The sequence below is a fragment of the Eupeodes corollae genome, chromosome 2 (genome assembly GCF_945859685.1).
Source record: "Eupeodes corollae chromosome 2, idEupCoro1.1, whole genome shotgun sequence".
Classification (NCBI taxonomy): Eukaryota; Metazoa; Arthropoda; class Insecta; order Diptera; family Syrphidae; genus Eupeodes; species Eupeodes corollae.
In genome coordinates this window covers 37,526,370-37,548,036 of record NC_079148.1, presented here as the reverse complement: position 1 = coordinate 37,548,036, position 21,667 = coordinate 37,526,370, and the positions used below count along the sequence as shown (strand labels likewise).

General features: G+C 31.4%; 2 protein-coding genes across 3 annotated transcripts in view; one reads left to right on the top strand and one right to left on the bottom strand.

Annotated features, from left to right (window-relative positions):
- The window catches only part of LOC129944176 (protein-tyrosine sulfotransferase), a 90,769-nt gene extending 88,864 nt beyond the window's left edge, over positions 1-1,905 (top strand). Inside the window, exon 7 of one of the 2 annotated variants that reach the window (XM_056053410.1) lies at positions 1,540-1,905. In XM_056053410.1, the coding sequence (XP_055909385.1) occupies positions 1,540-1,779 (240 nt within the window). In that variant the 3' untranslated portion in view covers positions 1,780-1,905. The remainder of the gene's footprint in view (positions 1-1,539) is intronic. The other variant, XM_056053411.1, reaches the window with a different exon arrangement.
- A 6,804-nt stretch (positions 1,906-8,709) lies between these two features.
- Positions 8,710-9,291, bottom strand: LOC129944865 (uncharacterized protein K02A2.6-like). Its single transcript, XM_056054527.1, has one exon. It carries the CDS (start codon positions 9,289-9,291, stop codon positions 8,710-8,712), a length of 582 nt encoding a protein of 193 aa, XP_055910502.1.
- Between the last annotated feature and the right edge of the window lie 12,376 nt (positions 9,292-21,667).

The window sequence follows — 21,667 nt, the reverse complement described above, 5'->3', positions numbered from 1 at the left end:
CAACAGCTAACACTTTAGTTCCTGTAATCAACTCTTTGTTATTTTCGGTTTTAGAGCTTTTCTGATTTCTTGAAGGAGTCTTGAGACTACGTTTACGTTTCTTTGTGGTGTGCTTATTTTTCTTTTTCTCAGTTTCAAACAAGAGCTCTTCTTCATCAGTTTGATATTCAGGTTCAATATATTTTGGACTTAACTGAATTGGATTCTGAATCTTTCTTGTCAAGCAAAGAAACTTTCTCTTCGAGTTTTTTCACTTGCAGCTGAAGACTTTGAACTAGAACTTCAAGTTGTTTTCTTGTCGCTATTTCAATTTGCCATTCTTCAAAGTAGTTCTTTGATTTTGATTGGGCTTTCTCTTTGACTTTGTTGGAACTCTGTTGATCTGTGATGTCGATCTCTTCATTGATCTTGGTTCCTTTTTCGGTGATGTTTTTAACATCTATAGGATTGTTTGAGGTTGTCGATGATGTAACCCCTGAAGTAAATTTGTTTGGGGGAGTTCTTTGCATTTTTGAACTCCGTCTCTCAATATTTGTAAGCAATAATTGGTCCTCCCCGGAATCCATAAGATCGACCTCGTGAGAGAGTGGATTTACCAGTTTCACTGGAGTGCCACCTGGGGTATTTAATCTAGTCGTTTTGTTCATTGCCATAATTTTGTTAACTTAGTGTTCGTACTATAAATAGGTCAGTTACTTCTATCCATAGTATATATTCAGCCGCCTCACAGGGTACAGACGCTGACCAGTGTGCCGCACAATATGTGTCAGACGCTCTTGGATTTAATTGTGAGCTGATGCATTCAGAGCGGTATTTCTGTTCTTTTGCTCCTAGTTCCTGAAAAGATAACTCAGGTGACTCAACTCATGGATGCAATGGATCCAACGCTCGTCGTTAGTTTGGTATCCAGCGGGCACCGCCAGGATGTGACGATGCGATTTTGCCACGCTGGTGACGTTGAAAGAAAAGATGTACATCAATAAGCTAGCAAGAATTCAATAGCTAAAGGATAAGATTATTCGCCACATTAATGGCGTAGACTTCAAATTGTGTGCGTCCAAGGTCGCAGCGGCCATTTTTCCAATATATTGTTAAATACATAATTGAATCATATTTATTTTATCTTAATACAAAAATTACAGTCATTTTGCAAACAATTAATTTTTTATTCAAAATCAACATCGGCCCTTAAAACTCAACCACCCTTTAAATAAAAACAAAAGCTTCCATTTCAATAATGCAAAAATATTATGGAAATATTACTCTGAAGAAAACTTGTAAAATTATAGAAATAATTTATGCTTTAATATCTTTCACTTTACTTGCTTAACTTTTGTATTGTCTTAAACGTTTTGCTCTGCTAACTTTATGCTTATAAGTTTGGTTTTCCTAATTAATTTCGCTGCACTTAGACATTCTTTTTTTTGTAAATTTTTAATAAATATATTTTAATTTTGTATTTGATTTTTTATTATAAGTTTACCCAATTTTAAACATAACCTTATTTAATCATAAAAATTCAAATCCTATTTTTTACAGCTAAAAGCCAACAAAAAGCTATGGGATAATCGTGCCAAAGAGGTACTCCAACTCCTGCCAGTCGATAAGGACACAAAATCAGACGAGGATAGTTTAAATGATTTATTCTCAGATGTTCGTTTGCAGCACCAACAACAACAACAACAACAAAAAGAAGACGAAGGTGATACACTACAAGCCGATACCAAACCAAAGGACTCACAATTAAAATCGAAAAAACTCACCATCGGGAAAACATGATACCGAATTCCTATTCGTATAAACCATAATAAACAATTTATTTAAGTTTTTTTTTTCTTTCTTAATAAATAAAATAAAACAAACAAAAAATTAAATAAAGTATAATTAAATATTGATTTAAAAAAACTAATAATTAATTGTTTAAGTTTTTCTTAAATTTTATATAAACAAAAATTATTTTAGTAATTAAATTAATGTTGCAATGTTTTTAAGATTTTTTTTTTTATTTTTTAATAATTTTTGTATATTAACTTTTTATATATATTATATAAACATGAAATGGTAATGATGCCATGTAATGGAAAAGAGGGAGAAAGCAGCTTTCTTTTTTTTACAGATTTATGATGTTGTGAGTATTGAATGCATTTAATTGATATATTTTATATTAATGATTAAAAAAAATATATATATGAAGTATGTGTTAAGTCTCGCATGTTTTTTGTATTAATTTAGCTAAGGACATAACAAATGCATTGTAAAAACAAATTATAAAAGGTAAGATATTGTTATGAGCTTTTATATAATATAAAGAAAAATACAAAATAAATATATAAATTTATGGAATAAATACAAATGTATGTACACTAATACATATATATATATATAAATATAGAATATTAAAAACTGTGTGTATAGACAATGATAAAAATTTAACAAAAAAAATGTAAAATTTCAAATAAATAGGAAATAATTAAACATTAACAAAAACAATAAATAAAAGAAACAACTATTTTTTTCATTCTTTTTACTAACTGTAAAGTGACTGAATATGATTATGAATATTTTTGTTTACATATTTGTTCAAAACTTTTAGTAAAATTCATCGTAGAACATGTTTTATAGAAAATTTGCTAAGAAAAAAATGGTGAATCCTCATCTTAATATGTACACATTTAGTTTTTGATTATCAGAAATATGTTTTATTTCGTTTCCTTTGAAGAACTGGAAGACAATAAACTTCTTTTGATTTTTTGATGTTTTTGAAACAATAGTAATTTAGTTTTGAAAGTGAAATGAACTCAAAATAAAATATCTATTTTTATGTTCAGTTTGGAGATCTTAGATTTGTTATGCTTCTAGGGCCACATGGAGTTAGATTTTATATCAAACTGAACTTATAAATATCATTGACGTAAAATTGAAATTTGTCTTGAAAATTAATACGATCAGTATTTTTTTCAATTCGATTGTACAATACAAAAACTAGGTCAATTACGTTGAGATACAATAGCTTCTCTTTAAACTTATTATGAATTCAGGAGCCAGCGTTGTCATATACAACGAAAGTTCCATAAATTTTAAATCAGTTATTTTTATATTCCGCGCAAATATTTTAGACTTAATTCATATACATACATACTTTTCAAAATGCAAGTTGTTTAAAATATCAAAAATTCATCTGGGGAATATAAAATTACAAGTCAGAAGTCGCAGTAATTTAGTAACAAAATGATAAAGTATTCTTTTTTTGTAACTTACGTTACAAGTTAAGACGTATTTAAAATAATCATTTTACCCTAGTAACTTCAATATGGCATCAACATTTTAGTAAATTGTTAAAAAATGTACCTCAATATTTTTTTTAATAATAAAATGTACAACGTGGTCGATTGCATTTGCTCCTGTATTAAAAGAGTCTGTTCAAAATTTTGTTATACGTTTAATTTAGGATTTAGAAATATGCAAGAGAAAAATTGTAACAGCTGTTTTTTTTTTTAAATTTGAATTAAAAAAAAAAAGATGGGATGCGACCTGATAACTTCCCATCCCGTCTGTCGATTTGTCTTGCTTAAAAGTTTGTCTATATGTACTCGTATCAATTTTTACCAAATTTGCGTACTATTTTTTGTAGATTTTATTTTGTATGTAAAAACGGACTGTTTGATTTTTATATAAAAATAACGGAATATCGTAAACAATATTTTCTGTAAAATAAAATAAGTTTGAAGCCAATATTTCTAATTTTTGAAAAGCTGTTTGAGTCGAAAGTAAATTTTTACCAAGTTTTAGTATTGTTTTTTTTTAGAGTTTTATTTTTTATAAAATAACTGTCAATTTGATTTTTCTCAACATTTTTCAGAATGTTGAAAACAATATTTTCTATAAGATAAAATTAGTAAGAAGCTATTATCTAAAATTTTGAAAAGATATTTGAGTCGAAAATCAATTTTTAAAAACTTTTGTTAATTTTTATTCGGTCCATTCGATTTTTCTCAAAATTTCATCAGATGTCAAAAATATTATTCTTCATAGCGCAAAATTGTTTTGGAGATGAAACCATATTTTAGTCGAAAAATGTTTGAGGTGACAATTTTTTTTTTAGGTTTTTCGATTTATAAAAAAACTGTTAAATGGAATTTTTCCAAAAAATATACTTGTTTGATATCACGTTACAATATATTATATAAAATTTAATTCAAGTCTCTAGCGTTTGCGGTTCGTAAAATGTTTAGGGTTTATCAACATTTTCACCTTTTTATTAAACTGCTATGGTAAAAAAAACCACCCACGCAATTTTCTTGAGAGCCCTTTCTGCATCTTTCTGTCTTATTGTATAACAAAATTTATTTGTATCCGATATCTCTTCTGGTTCTTGAGCTGTGGACTACGAAAAAAACGTCGCAAACGTACACACGTACGAACGTACAAACACACGCACGCACAGGCATCTTTCTAAAAATCTTTTATTTTTACTCTGGTGACCTTGAACGTCAAGAAATGTCAATATTTTTAATTTGAAAAATCGGACCCATTAAAGTTTTTTTTATAAAAAATAAAAATCTAAAATAACAATATTCAAAGTTGGTAAAAATTGAATATCAATTCAAATATCTTTTCCAGAACATGAAATTTGGGCTTCAAACTTATTTTATCCTATAAGAAACATTGTTTTCAACATTCTGAAAAATGTTGAGAAAAATCGAATTATCAGTTATTTTACAAAAAATAAAAACCGTAAAAAATTTAACAAAAGTTGGTAAAAAATGATTTTCAACTCAAGTACCTTTTCAAAAATTTAAGATAATAGCTTCTTACTAATTTTTACTCATAAGAAAAATTGTTTTCAACATTAGGACAAATTTTGACAAAAATCGAATTGACAGTTTTTTTTTACGAAAAATAAAACTCTAAAAAAACAATATTAAAACTTGGTAAAAATTTACTTTCGACTCAAATATCTTTTCAAAACTTTGAGATATTGGCTTTAATTTACTTTTATCTTTCAAAAAATATTGTTGTCAACATTCAGTAAAGTTTTGAAAAAAAAATCGAATTAACAGTTTGTTTACAAAAAATTAAAAACCGAAAAAACAAAGCTAAAAGTTGGTAAAAATTTACTTTCGACTCAAATAGCCTTGCAAAACTTTGAGATATTGGTTTTAATTTACTTTTATCTTTTAAAACATATTGTTGTCAAAAATTCAGTAAAATTTAAAAAAAAATCGAATTGACAGTTTTTTTAAAAAAAAATTAAAAAAGTTGGTAAAAAATGATTTTCAACTCAAGTATCTTTTAAAAAATTTGAGATAATAGCTTCTTACTATTTGTATCTTATAAGAAATATTATTTCAACATTCGATAACATTTTGAAAAAAATCGAATTGACAGTTTTTTACAAAAAATAAAACTCGAAAAAAAAAACAATACTAAAACTTGGTAAAAATTTACTTTCGACTCAAACATCTTTTCAAAACTTTACGATATTGGCTTTAAACACTTTTATTTCACAGAAAATATTGTTTTCGATATTCAGTAATTTTTATATAAAAATCCGAAAGTCCTTTTTTTCATAAAAAATAAAATCTGCAAAAAATAGTACGCAAATTTGGTAAACATTGATACGAGTACATATAGACAAACTTTTAAGCAAGACAAATCGACACACGGGATGGGAAGTTACCAGTGTGGGTCGCATCCCAGCCTCTTTTTTCTAAAATGTTTTTCTAAACTTCATTTCTTTCAACACAGAATATATTTTTTTTACATTTTCAGAGAATCCATGAAACAAATTCTATATTTTGTTTTATGCACAAGCTCTTATAGTCTTTAAATAATATTTGAATTTTAAAAATGTAGAAATTTTTTTTTTGGATTTTTAAAAAATAATTGTTTCTTTTAAAGTCGCTTTCCCGAAAATGGGTCAGTGTTTTTGTACAAAAATCAATTACAAAAAATACAAAATACAGAATGGATTTAAAAAACTACCGCTTTAACGATTTTCCCAAATATTTAAAATAATTTAAGTTTTAAATCGAATAGTACTTAAATTTTAGAGGAAAAAATTATATTTCAGGTGTGTTCTTAAATTTTAAATTTAATTTTTAATAAAAATTTTGATACCACAAAATTTTCGAGTTTTTTTTTCTTAAGTCACAGTGTATTTGTTTTTTTTTTTATTCAACCTTTTAAAATATGAAACGAATGTATATTTTCGTACTTTCTGACTCATAATCTTTTTGGAAGTTATTTTTAGAGAGCAAGTGAGACGAACTCACTTCGTGCCCTAGTCTGGTTCAAATGTTGTCTACTTAGCTTGTCTTATGTTGGCCCTATTTTATTTTTGAATTTTAGTCCTTTTATTTTTAAATCAATAATGACAAATTTGACATCTTTGCAAATTCCAAGCCATAAATTAAAAAAAAAAAAGGCAAAGTAATCCTGAAAAAATTTGTAGGTATATTCTTTTAAAATAATCTCCACTCCAAAATTTTTACTCCTTACGGTAAGGAACAAAAAAGACCAACACTTGAAATTCTTCTTGATTTCATTTCATAAAAATTGAACAAAACAAAAATCAAAAAATAACATTTATGTACTAACAATTAACAATTTTACGTATTTATTTATAAATAAATTAAGTTTAACAAAAATCTCAGTCTACATGAATTTATATAAAATCAAAAAACATGTAATCGTTGTGAATAAATTTATTTCTCTATTATTTTTAATTATTTTATTTTCAGGCTCAAATTTACAATAACATGTTTTCCACTAAAAAGCATACAAATGTTTTCTATTTGTTGTTCTTTTAATTTTTTTTTATTAAATTAAATAACACAAAATATTTTTTTACCATAAAAACGAAAATAAAATACAATTGTAATTTTAAAAAATGTGTATATTTATAAATGGAATTTTAAAATAAAATATATTTATTTAAAATAAAATATAAAAATAAGTAGATAATATTGACAAAAAAAAATCATTGTAAAACTACAAAAAAAAAACTGTATAGATAAATTTAAATAACTAAATAATGTAATACAAAAAAAAGTCTTATTGAGGATTTTTATAATAAAAATATAAAAGAAAAAATAAAATGGGGTGTGTGTATTTTTTTGTCTATTGGATTGAAGTGCAGTTTTTGAAATATTTATTTTTAAAAATAACTTTTAGCTCATCGTTCAAAACTTCAAAAAGTATCTATTTCAATAGATCAGCGAGAGTGAGTGTTTATTTTTATAGTATATCTATAAGCAATACTAAATATTTTCAATTAGAATCTACCCTCTCAAAATATACTTGTATCTATATATTAGATATTGTATCTAAGTATCTAAATAACTTTGTACGTATAGAAAGAAAATCCTTTGAAAATTTCAACCTATAGGTACATTCATTAGAGAGTAGGTAGAATATAGTGTGCATAGAGCGAGACCGGATCCTCTGAATGGCTTTTGATGGTGATTATGGTTCTCAAAACGTAACTCGTAACACATAAGAGTGATGTCTATTCATGTATGAATAGATGTTTTTCAAATTCGCACATCCATATACAAAATACATATATGAAACATATCTAGAGCTCTATTTCGGAAGTCATAATAAACCTTCATCAGAATTGATTCAAAAGAGAAGAAGAACAAAGTTACAATTCATTGCAAAATACATGTGTATCGATTTACCGGAAAAGAGCTTACATAGATAGTAAAAGGAAATTTAATTGAATACAGATACGAGTACATGGGCAGAGAAATTCGGTCAAAAGGCTCTTTTTGTGTGTAACTTTAATTTAATACCTTTAAGATACCTTTTCAGGTTTTATATGGATGGAGAGTTCAATTTGTTAGTAACTTTATTCTTAAGTATTGCTTAGATCATCTTCAATTCTCCTTGGGGCATAAGTACTTAGAAAGTTAGAGAAACATAGAAACAATTAGTATGCACTTAAACTAAAGAGTTTTTTTTTATAAATAAACTTCTTATTTTAGTGCTAAATTATAAAGAATTTTACATAAAAGGTTGAAGTTTGATATTTTTATTTTTAAAGAAAACGAAACTGCACTAAAGAGTCACACATTGATGATGATGAGGCTTTTCAACGATTATACTTGGAGCTTTGAAAGGGAGAATGTTCCTTGTAAACGTACCCTCAAATGTGAAAATGGGCTTCATCACTGAAAAAGATTTTGCGATGAAATGATTATTTTAATGCATTTCAAGGATCTAACCAGTGAAGATATGACTGACGTTTATTGACGTATCAACCGGCTCAAGTTCTTGTGTTAACTGATTTTTAAAAACCTTAAGACTTTTTGTCAGAACTTCGTGCTAAAACAGCAATATTCTTAGCTGTACTTGAACGATGGACAAAGTTGTGGTTCTTCTTCATGTCACTTTATAACAATTATTTGTAAGAAACTAATTATAATTTTAATAGGAGTTATTTAATGCGCAGATGTCGACAATTTGGTGGCTCAAGGAAGACAGAGGTAAAAAAGGAAAATATTTCAACGGACAACTGGACGTCGGACTCGGTTAGACCGCCGAGGCCTGCTCACTTCTGGAGACTTCATTTTAAGAATAGACTTTGATTGTTGTATTGAACTGGAATTACTAAGGTAATTAGTATTATTTGGAGAGTTACTTGCTTGATAATGTGGTTGGTTTAAATTACCAACGGACGTTTTTTGCTTCAGGAATATGATACTAGGAATCAGTTGCTTCACTTCTTAATTTGAGCTGATTTTGGTGACACTTCCACAATCCACGATTCGTTTTAACTAAGTACATCTTGGTTCCTATAGGCTTGATAATAGTGGCTTCTATCCAACGATGACCTTTTGCAAAGTTTCTGGCATATACAGCTTCGTTGGTTTTGAACTTGTTTGGTAGAGTTTGTGACGATGTAGTAGTAGTATTCGAATGATGTTCTGGAATCAGTCTTCCGTACAACAATTCAGCAGGTGATTTTCCCGTTTTTGGATTTGGGGTGGTGCAATAAGTTGATAGGCATTGGAATAAGGCTATGTCTTTGTTGGGGTTCTCATTGAAGATTTTCTTGAAATGGTTTTTGAACGTGCGGACAAATCGTTCGGCTTCACCGTTTGAGGCAGGTTGAAATGGTGCGGTCCCTAAATACTGGATTCCGTTCTTTTTGCAAAAATTAGTAAAGTCTGATGATGCGAATTGTGGCCCGTTATCCGACACCAAAGTTTCCGGCAGTCCTTCTATGGTGAATATTTTTTTTAAGGCTTCAATGGTCGCGGTGGTGGTGGTAGAATTCTTCATAGGCACAACAAATGGAAACTTCGAGTATGCATCAATAGCCACATTTGATCAACGAACGGTCCAGAGTAATCAATATGGACTTTTTGCTATGGTCTTTCGGGTGTTGGCCAGGAGCTGTATTCTTTCGGAGGGTCTGTTGCAGATGATTGACACACTTTACAGTTGGAATCTCGTTCCTCTACAGCCTGGTCCACTTTTGGCCACCAGCAGTACCTTCTGGCTAAGTGTTTCATTCGGAAAATGTCCCAATGTCCTTCATGTAGCATCTCTGTTACTCTTCGTTGAAAAGCTTTTAGAATCACGAGTCAAATATGTTCGGTTTGGAACAAGATTAGCCCTTGATAGTCTGAAAGTGACATTCTTGTATTGAAATATGGTTTGACATCCTGATCTTCCTCTGATAATTTTTCTGGCCAACCTTAAAGTAGAAAATTGCGAATTTTTTTAGGGGTAATGTCTTTATCAATAAAGGCTACGATATCCGCCTTTGCAATTGGAAAAAAACTCAACTTTTTCCGAATATGACTCTGAAATTTCCATGCAGATCTCATCTTGTTCACGGTCAAACTGGCAATCTGGCCCAATTGGAAAACGAGACAAGGCATCAGCATTGGCATGCTTCTCTGTAGTTCGATAAATAACGTCGTAAGTTATTGGGAGTCACTATAGGCAATTTCTTTTCGGGGTTGAAGAGCGACACTAATGGCTTATGATCTGTTATCAACAGAAATGTGCGTCCATATAAGTATTGATGAAATTTTTGTACTCCATATGTGATAGAAAGTGCCTCTTTTTCAACTTGGCTACCTTTTTGCGCGAAGCCAATTGGTGATTCATTTCCCATTTCATGTAAGTGCGCTATCCTATTCCATAGGAAGATGCGTCAGTTGCTAGAACTATTGGCAACTCCGGTCGATAATGAACAACACAAGTAGCATCAGCCAGTTGTTTTTTAAGAATTTCGTATGCCTTTACTTGTGACGAGCCCCATATAAAAGGTACATTTTTTTTACGCAGAAGTTTAAGTTTAGCCAGTTGCATTCCACCCCTTAACCAATTCAGCCGTAATACTCGCACTTCTAGGAATGCTCATCAGTTTACCCTTGAGCTCAATTTCGGGCGTACTGTTAAGTACAGAGATTCTTTCTTAAATCGCACATCGAGAATGTGGAATGCTTTGGCCAACTCTGTTTTTCCCTCCCATTTTGATGATCACAACTTTAAGACCAATGTGCACCGGTATCTCCTCTTAAATCCTTCCCTATTTTCCTAACGCTCGCACTGTGTTTAAATATAAACATATAAAAGGTACTAATAACCCCTTGAGTGCTTGTGAATAAAAAAAAAAAAAAAAAAGTGGTACTGCCACTTCGGAAAAGTTCCGATTAAACTTTCCATAATAGTTTGCTATTCCTAGGAAAGTTTGTAATTCTTTCAAGTCTGTTGAATGGCATTTTTTTAACTGCAAGAGCTCCAGATTGAGTCGGGCGAATTCCCTGTGAATTGAAAGAATATGCACTTTTCTCGATTGATTCGCAACCCGTTTTTAAAAAGCCTCTTAAACACTGCCTCAAGATTTAGTAAGTACTCTTTGTCATCTTTCCCAGATACTAATAAGTCATCCAGACATATGGCACAATTCAACCGTGACAATACCTGTTCTAGCGTCTTTTGGTAAATAGCTGGAGCACTCGACATTCCAAAGGGAAGTCTCTGGTACATGAAGAGCCCAAGTAGTGTATTCACGAAAGTCAGCGATTTTGAATCCTCTTCTAGCTCTATTTGCAAATAAGCGTCTGCAAGATCTATTTTCGAAAATCGCTGTCCACTTGCAAGTTTATTAAAAAGAGCCTCTGGTCTTCGAATTTGATACTGATCTACTTCTAAGTGAGGATTGACGGTAACCTTGAAGTCACCGCATATGCGGACCCCCTTATTACGTTTAGAAACAACGACAATAGGCGCGGCCCATTCACTAAATCTGACAGGTTTCCAAACTTCAGCTTTTTCGAAACGCTTAGCTTCTCCCTTGAATACATCCATTAAAGTGAATGGAATAGGTCTCACTTTGTTGAGCTTGGGTTTAGTGTTAGGTTTTAGATACAAATGTGCTTTCATAGAATTACACAACCCTAAGTTCTTAGATGCTACCTCAACATGCTTTGAAAAAAGGTTTTGTATTTCGTGGTCCACGTCTGAGTTTAAATTCAAAACAATATTCTCACTTAGAGATTTTATCATCAGACCAAATGCACTGAACTAATCTAATCCGAAAATATTGTGCCCGGATGGTACATCGGCAACTAATAAAGTTAATTGTTTATGGTGAATCCGAATTCGACATTTACATGTAGTGCGCCTAAAACTGGAACGAAGTGAGCCCGACAAACCAATCAGAGAACAACAAGTTCCAGTGTCGAGCAAAAACTTAACTTTGTGATTGTTCAAATTCACAAAAATTTCTCACTTTGAACCTGTTTGGCGTATTTCACCAACTGTAAGTACACTGTCTATTTCTTGAACATGCTCAGTATCCCCTTTCTTACCCTTCATCTTATTGACTTTACCACTGATGCATACTGGATATGATTTCGTTTTGTGCTTACTACCACCTTGATATTGTTCCTTATCATGCCACCTATTTCTGCTTCTACCTCTAGAACTCTTCCAACTCTCTGCCTCAACCTGGTTCATTTCCAACGGCTCAACACTATCAGACTTGCTAACCTTAATCGATTTCTGGGTCGCTTCATACGTTTCCGCAATGGAAAAAACTTCTGATAACAAAGGGTTAGTTTTTTGAAGCTGAACGTACTACGTCATGTTGAGTATGTAAGATGATTGGCCAGTACGCATTCGACACTTTCAAAACTCGTAACGAGCCATTGAAATGTGATTTTTTTCTTTAATATGGTCTGAGAGCTTTGCTGTCAGATCTACATAGCATTTGTCTGTCACTTTTCCACCTCCCAATAGATTTTGAAGTAAATTATATATATCTAGCCCAAGCCATGATAAAAAATAAGCTTTTTATCATCATCACTCACCACCTTATACGCCAGGAAATCGCTGGAACTTCGGCACAGCTACCTTGGTAGAACCACTTGTTGAGGAAACTCGTTGCAATACGTTAAGGTATTAATTTTGCGATCTCAAGAACTCCTTCATTAGATCTTCTCGTTCTGCCATTTTGAAGATTCAATAGATTAATATAGAAATTGATAAGCTAAAGCACATGCCAACCAAGCGATTAGGTTAAGTTTGTCAAATTTGTTTGTCTTGCTTTTTTTTTCTCGTAGCCAAATGAAATGTCCGAGTTTAATCAAATGACATTCAAGGTTAAGTAATTATAATACTTCTATAACTAAATGTAGTTCAACTTTATAACAATAATTTGTAAGAAACTAATTATAATTTAATAGGAGTTATTTAATGCGCAGATGTCGACAAGTTGTCGGCTCAAGGAGGAAAGAGGTAAAAAAGGAAAATATTTCAGCTCTCAAACTTGTAAGCTCGTACAGAGTTGTTCGATGAGCCGTGTTCAGATGTTAGTGTACTTCAGAGAATTGTTCATATATCAAAAACCTCTTTTTGCAGAAGCATTTAATACAGCTGAATTTATTTTAGATTTCAAAGAAACAATATATTAAAAATGTTATTAAAATCAGTTGATTGATTCATATTTTTTATTTATTTTTCTTCAAAATTTACTTACTAACTAAGTAGTTACATCTTTTCATATAATATTCCCAGTGATAACCCAAAACCCGAACGTGTCTACTGAAAAGAATAATGAATTCTATTTTAAGATAATTTTTAAATAAACTAAAACATTTCTTATTGTCATTCTTCTTTGTATTATTTGTAAATCCAACTTAATTATTAAGTTTATAAAGTTCTAATCTAATGTTTAACATTTGTTGAAAAGTCTTTTTTTATTATTTTATTTTTCCTTCAAAATTGAAATTTATAAAGAAAAAAAAAATACAATAATTGAAATAAAAAAAAATCAACATATTTTTTGGTACAAAGTTTTCCCAACGGAAATAAGAAAATATTATTTGATATGATGATGACAAGGGCAAACTTTAAATTGTCATTCATCATAAAAAAAAAGTTTTTCTTTTTTTCGAAATAAAACAAGAATTCTGTGTCTCAGGAAAAAGAAAGAAAAAATGTAATGGACAAAAAAAAGAACCCCCATAGCGATTTTAAGGGAAATGTCTTGTATAATTTTAGGGTGAATCTGAATAATGAAAAAGAATATTAGGTACATACATTTTCATATACTTAAAAGATTAGATGTTTCATTATTATCCCACTCCGTTTGGAAAAGAGATTTTCTAATATTTTTGTAATTTTGATACTTATAACATGCATAATCTATTCAAGGATAATAGAAGGATTTTTGTTATGGGATGTAAGAGAGGGTGCCTTGGCAGGACCCGTCTTATCTTCTGCCTTACGCTGGTATATCGTCTCTGCCGGGGCTGACCTCTTTTTTACGACCTACTCGTGGGACCAACATTCAAAAAACTTTTACAAAATGGACGAACTAGACATGACAAACGTAGAATCATCTACAGACTTGGAGGATGAACTCTTGGCCTCCAGCCAGGATACCTTGAAGGAGAGCTCATTTATAGCGCTGGTAGTTCCAGCACTTGTGAGCAACCCAAAACCACAGGAAGTACTATTCATAGCACTCCTAGTGTTAGGAAAATGACGAGGACAATTTTCAATATCTGCCACAAACATAAGTTTTACCAACCTTTTACTGTCATCAGCGAAAAGACAAGGCTGGAAAGAATTCTGTCAATCAATCGAAGGCATAAAGGACTCCGCAAGGCTCAGCAAAGTTTTATCGAAGGAACATTGTAATCCTTCATTTCTAAAAAAAGCCTGATGGAACCTGGACAGCCTCTCCAGCCGAATCTCTTGAGCTACTGATGAAGACGCACTTTCCGGGTTCCATGAGTGATAACCCCGAATCGCTTGAAACCACAGAGCTAAACGTAGCTCATGTGGAGCAAGTCAATTCCGTTATAACTAGAGAAAATATTTTGTGGGCCATCAACAGTTTTTCTCCCCAGGTATGGATAGCATACTGCCAGTTATGCTTCAAAAGTTGCATGATGTGGCAGTTCCATGGCTGAAACAAATTTTCAAAGGATGCCTCCTTCTGAAACATGTACCCATGTCGTGGAGACAGGTCAAAGGTATTGCGTACTGTAGAACAAACAACCCATTATAAAGAATTTACTCTTGCCAACTTCCTAGACATAGAAGGTGCTTTTAACAACGTCCTTACCGAATCCATAGAAGAATGGCTAGTTAAGTTCGGTGTAGAAGACTAAAGACTAAATATTGAAGTACAGGTTAAGAAGGCCTGTGTTGCTTTCTACGACTGCAGCAAAACTTTCGGCAAAAAGTGTGGACTTCAGTCGAAGATGATTTTATGTAGTAGTACGTCCAATCTTAACATATGGGTCGATTGTGTGGTGCCCAGCTCTTAGCAAAGCCTATAATATTGATAAACTAAAGAATGCTCAGAGCACAGCTTGCGTGGGCACCTAAGGGGCCATGCGTACTAGCCCAACGAACGCCTTAAACGTTATTTTGGATCTTTTGCGTGGGTGGTTTTTTACCATAGCAGTTTGAAAAAAACGTGAACATTTTGGTTTACCCTAAATTTCTTACGAACCAAAAACGTTAGTGACTTGAATTAATTTTTTTAATTGTAACGTGATATCGAAGAAATATATTTCTGAAAAAAATCCATATAACGGTTTTTTTTTATAAACCAAAAAAACTGAAAATAAAATTTGTCACCTCCAAAATTTTACGACTAAAATATGATTTCATCTCCAAAACAATTTTGTGCAACGAAGAATAATGTTTTTGACATCTGATAAAATTTTGAGAAAAATCGAATTGACAGTTTTTTTTACAAAACATAAAAACCTAAAATAAAATTAATAAAAGTTGGTAAAAATTGATTTACGACTCAAATATCTTTTCAAAAATTTTAAAATATTGGCTTCAAACTTATTTTTCTTCACAGGAAATATTGTTTTCGATATTCAGTAGTTTCTATATAAAAATTCAACTGTCCGTTTAAAAAAAAAAATAAAATCTACAAAAAATAGTACGCAAATTTGGTAAAAATTAATACGAGTACATATAGACAAACTTTTAAGCCAGACAAATCGACACACGGGAAGGGACGTTATCAGTGTGGGTCGCATCCCAGCCTCTTTTTTTGTCTTGATATTGTCTACTTTTTTTTATGATCAAAAATGTCTAACTTAATTTTGTAGAAAAACTTGTTTTGCAGGTATATTTTCAAATCTTATTCAAATATATTCAAATTTCATTATAAAATCAAGTTCGGACGACCTTGATAGTTTTGCTCTCAACAACTTTGTTACATTTTTATTATAAAGTTTTTTTTTTTAAGTTGAGTTTTAAAGATGTAATTTCATAATTTAAATTAAATAATAAATCATTCAAGCAAACAGAACCAAATAAACTCAATCACTCACTTACTTGTGCAGTAATATACCCTTAATCCAAATTATTTATATTCATTGACTGATATTTGCAATTAATTTTAATAAATAGAATAATATAACGTTTTAATGTATTAATTTGGGTTATCCTTAATATAGTATTCCCTATACTTAATATGTACCGTACATATATTTTCTGCAGTATACACTATCGCTAATTATTGTAAATGATTAAAATTTTAATGATTTTCATCTTACATCATTATGATGTAATATTCCCATCATATTATGTAAATTCCGATTGAATTACATTTGGAATCGAACAGAACTCTCAACAATCAATACCTACTCCCTTTGCCAATCCTATTGAGAGCCTTATTATTCATGTAAATGGAAATTAAATTCAATACCCACTCAACAAGGAAAGTAGATTATATTCTATCATTCTAACCCCACTCCCCCCGGTGAACCTGTCAGCCAAAAGCTTAGAGCCATAACCAACAAAGCTTTTGCAGCATTCATCACTTTGACTCTTTGTCTAATAAACCATCATCTTACACAAACGTAGGCACATACATAGTATAATATCGTCTATTCAAGACTAATTAATTGCTTGGTAAATATATTTGTCTACAATATATCGAACTTATATACACAACATGATGCAGTCCTCCAGCTCCAATCATTCATCCAGTATTCAGAAACCAGGATGATATGCTGGGTCTATCTCTATGGGTATGTAGTTCATGTGGCAACCATCAGCCTGCCGCCAGTCAGTGGTGTGGTGAGACGTGTCTGGTCATATGACTTTGTCATCCTCCTCTTCTTCCGTCATGTATCTCTGATGGCAATGTTGTGTTTGCCCACAGAAAACAAAACAAAAAAAAGGACTCCAAACCACAGTCCACATTGTATAAAACTGTAAAGGATATTCTTGATCATCATCAGGTACACTATATAGGAGTAGGGTTGGTATATGTAAGTATGGAGTATGGACTACAACACACTAGATATGTAATGACATAACTGGCTTTTACCCAAGAAGTGTCTCAAGTGATTCATAAACTAGAAGTGAACATCAACACAAAACTTAAACTTTGTTTGTGGTGTGGACTACTTTTGGATGGTTTCCAAAATAAATAAAACAAAAAGGGGATAAATGAGTTTTTGATTCGACTGTACCCGGCTACACAGGACATAGTACTACTCTCTAGCCGATGTGATATGAAGGCACCACAAGTCAGCCCTAGCAGCCAGCGCTAGGGACAGCTAGTGGGTAGTGCACGATGACGGAACTGGGTGTTGTTATATGGACTTTGTATAAGTACGAGAAGAGAAAAGCCCTAAACAAGGATTACACACGTCCTTTGCCTGTGTCAGGTGATTACGATGCACGAAGCTAGTTCACACTCGTTAACTTCCTCACAAAATGCACATCAAGACTTAAAATATATATTATATATGTATAAGTATGTATCTATGTATAGAACTTTCAGACTTTCATAATATTAAAGAGGACAACAAAACGTGCTGGCCTTAATTAAACACGTTTCCCATAAGAACTTAAGACACACAACAAAATATTTTCAACACAACTTAAATTAATTAAGGACTATGTGCTATAGCACCATCATCCGCAAGCAGAACAAGAGTAGGAGAGCAAAGCAAAAAGATACGTATCTAGGTGCTTAATTATAAGACTTTAGCAACCATGTAAGTTGTCCTTAAAAAAAAAGAACCATCATTTGATGGCATCTTAATGATGTTTCTGTACACTAAGCTTTATAGATCATTTACCCCACGGAATCAAGACAAGACGGAAAAAAATCCTACAACCAAAAACTTTATGGTCATAAGAACTTTTATGCTGACTTTAAATTTAAATTTATTTACTTTTTTCTTGTTTTTTTAATTTTCTGGCACGTGATCAAAATAATAAACCAACATGCAATGAAAAGTTTCATAACTTCATTTTTCTCATGTAGGTTTATTTTTTTGAAGTTTTTTCTATTTCCTTTATACTCTCAAAAGAAAAGCCTTTTTATTATCTCCATACTTTTGGCTGAAATTGTCCTTTTTTTTTAGTTTACTTCATGAAGTAAAGAAAAGAACAATTTAAGGCTATATTGATTTCTTTTTTCACAAGAATCAAAGTCTTCTCTATATGGATAGGTTCTACTTTGAAAGGGACATGATAGAAGCATTCCAGGAAAAACAAATTGAAGAAAAGGAGAACATCAAAATTGCACGTTAAGGAAGGGATTTTGTCTGTATTTTTGACCGGGAAATGAGAAGCTTGTGTTTTCGAAAGAAAATCAAATTTGGCATAGTTCACATGAACCTGGATATTTTAAGGCGGATGTCTATTGTCAATTTCAGATTTGGAACGAATTTCCTTTGAAACTTATTTTTGAACATTTTTAAGACTTAGAGGCAATATACTAACAAGATAAAAATCAATGACAACTTAGTCATGCTCATGACTCTAGACAATTTTATGAATCCTTTATTTTGACAACTAAAGACGTTTTCAATATTTATTCTTTTTATTTGGTTAAATTTCTTTAAAGTTTCTTTGGATCTTACAGAATTTTTCATTTTTGAAATACAACTTTTCTTAGATGTTCAAAACTTTTGCCTCTCTTGTCTTGTGCAAAATCTTCGAAAATGTTTTAAAAAAATTCCTTAATGAATATTTCTGTTTTCATTAAAAAAATTCAACACTATTTTAAAGGATTCTTTAAGTTTCGTTGAGTTAGAAATATCAGTAGTTTCTTAATGATTTCTTCTTCTACCTGAGCGTCGAACTTGTCGAGTTGTAGAAGCTGAGTAAGGTCAATGATTCTCGGGAATTATTTCTCCAGAAGAGCCTTGAAACCAATTCTTACCGCCTCGATTTCAATTTTATTTTTTGTGAAAAAAACGAACTGCTGGATTTATATATAAAAATGAAAACATTATTTTCTGTGAAGCAAAATAAGTTTGAAGCCATTACTTTTAATTTTTGAAAAGCTATTTGAGTCGAAAATCATTTTTTACCAACTTTTGTTAATTTTTTTTTAGGTTTTTAAAAAAAAACTGTCAATTCTATTTTTTTTTTTTAATTTTACTGAATGTTGAAAATCAATTTTTACCAACTTTTATTAATTTTTTTTAGGTTTTTATTTTTGTAAAAAAACTGTCAATGCGATCTTATATTTCTTATAAGATAAAATAAGTTTGAAGCCTAAATCTCAAGCTTTTGAAAAGATATTTGAATCGATATTCAATTTTTACCAACTTTGAGTAATGTTTTTCTTAGATTTTTATTTTTTAGTAAAAACTACTCTCAATTCGATTTTTATCAAAATTTTATCAGATGTCAAAAACATTATTCTTCGCTGCACAAATTTTTTTTTGAGATTAAATCATATTTAAGTCGTAATATTTTGGAGATGACACATTTTTTTTCAGTTTTTTGATTTATAAAAAAAAAAACGTTAAATTGATTTTTTTTCAAAAAATATATTTCTTTAATATCACGTTACAATATATTATATACAATCTAATTCAAGTCTCTAGCGTTTTTGGTTCGTAAGATATTTAGGGTTAACCAAAATGTTCACCTTTTTTTAAAACTATTATGGTAAAAAACCACCCACGCAATTTTCTTGAGAGCCCTTTCTGCATCTTTCTTTCTTATTATCTGTATAACAAAATTTATTTGAAGTCGATATCTTAATGGTTCTTGAGTTATGGACGACAAAAACGTCGCGAACGTACGGACATACGAACTTACATACACACGCACTTAAATTTTCAAAAATTAAAATTCCACAAATCGGTCCGAGTAATGTTCTTCATTTTTAACCAGCACTTACTTACTTAAAGTTGCGCTACAGTCCGGGGCGGACCTGGGCCCCAACCAACATTAGTTGGTTGTTAAGAATGAGACAATTAAAAACTCTTCTAGAGAATCGATGACAAGTAAGAGGTTATTTCATGCTTACTTTTCACTGCAAACAAAGTCTCGAGGAGATTTATAAAGTAAGATCAATCTTGGGCATAGCTGAACCACTCCGAAAATTTAAAGTTGTCCGCAGTGCAAACGTTGCCAAGATTTTGGTCATACCCAAAAATACTGCAACCGAGAGTTTGCTTGTGCAAAGTGCAAAGAAAAACATGCAACTAAAAATTGTCCTATGAGCAAACATCAGAAAGCAAAATGTGTGAACTGCAAGGGTAATCACCCGGCAAGCTGTAGAAGATGCCCAGTTCCCAAAAAATTCCAAGAGTTCAGAAGCAAAAATACATCAATACCGATTTAAGTGCTGAAAACAATACTAAGAACGAACCACCTAAAAACGCTATTCAAAGTAAAAGCGATGAAAAAAAAGCTCATTCTCAGATTGCTAAAAATGTGCGGAAGAATGAAGAGACTTCCATAAAAGAAATGCTATAACTTATTCTTCAAAGAATTGATAAACAGGATTTGAATATCAAACTGCTAAGCGAAAAAGTCGCTCTTATAAAACAATGATGGGCAGAACACTTAAAATGCTACATGGAATGCAAACGGTCTTATACAACATTCATCCGAATTAAAATTTTTTTTAGATCTATAGAACATATCGATATTTGCCTGGTTCCGAAACTGATTTCTCCAATGGGCAAAAACTAGATAATGTAATAGAAAACTATTCATGTTACCACGCTCCACATCCAGCTGACTAGGCAAGAGGTGGATCGTCGATTCTTATAATAGAAAGCTTAAAACATTATGAAGTAACCAAGTTTACCAGCGAAAATATGCAAGTAACAGCTATTAGTATTGGTATGAAAAAGAAAGAGCTTAAGATAGCAGCTATATACTGCCCACCAAGGCGCTCTCCGACAGAAGATGACTATACAGATCTATTTAATCTTCTTTGGCATAACTTTCTGCGAAACACACCCATCGGGGTTCAAGACTTATATCAACAAAAGGCAAAAGACTTTTCCAAGCAGGCCGTAAATACAATTGCGAATTCTATTCCTCCAGGTCGCCAACTTACTGGTCTTCCGATACTAACAAAATATTAGACGTTATTGACTTTCGGAGCTAAAGGAATCAAACGAAATCACATTAGTGTCGAAGGTAGTTATGACCTGTCATCAGATCATACTTCTAAGTGAATCGGAAGTACTAGAAAAAAGTAATTCAAAGCTTGTAAATAAGAAAACAAACTGGAATGATTTTAGAGAAAGACTTTTAAGTTTTATAAATTATCTCTCATGGATACAATCGAGCAAATTGACCATGAAGTGCAACAATTTATTGCTGATGTGCAACAGGCCGCTGAAGAAAGTACTCCAACATTTTCTAATAGAAGACTAAATGAAATAAAATATGTTTTAGAGATAAGAGAGTTGATAATAGAGAAAAGAAGAGCTCGAAGAAAATGGCAAAATACTAGATTTCTAGATGCTAAAACAACGTTTAACCATATAAGCAACAAACTTAAAAAACAAATTCAAAAATGATTCACTCAGTACATTCCTAAGGAATTTAACGACTGATGCTTCAACCGATTTTTCGCTATGGAAAGCAGCCAAGCGCCTGAAAAGACCGCAGTTACAAAACTCGCCCTTGAAATCTCAAGATGGGAAATGGATCGGTAACCCGAAAGAAAAGGCTAACCTTTTCGCTGAACATCTTGCGAATGTTTTTAAGCCATACTTATCAAACGCAGCTGAAAATAACTTGCAGTTTGTTGATAAGATAGATGAAAGTGAAATACCAATTGTAAGACTTAAAGAAATAAAAAGTATGTGTTTACATCAACTACCAAATAAAAAATCACCAGGTTACCATCTAATTACTGCTCAGGTTATGAAAGAAATAC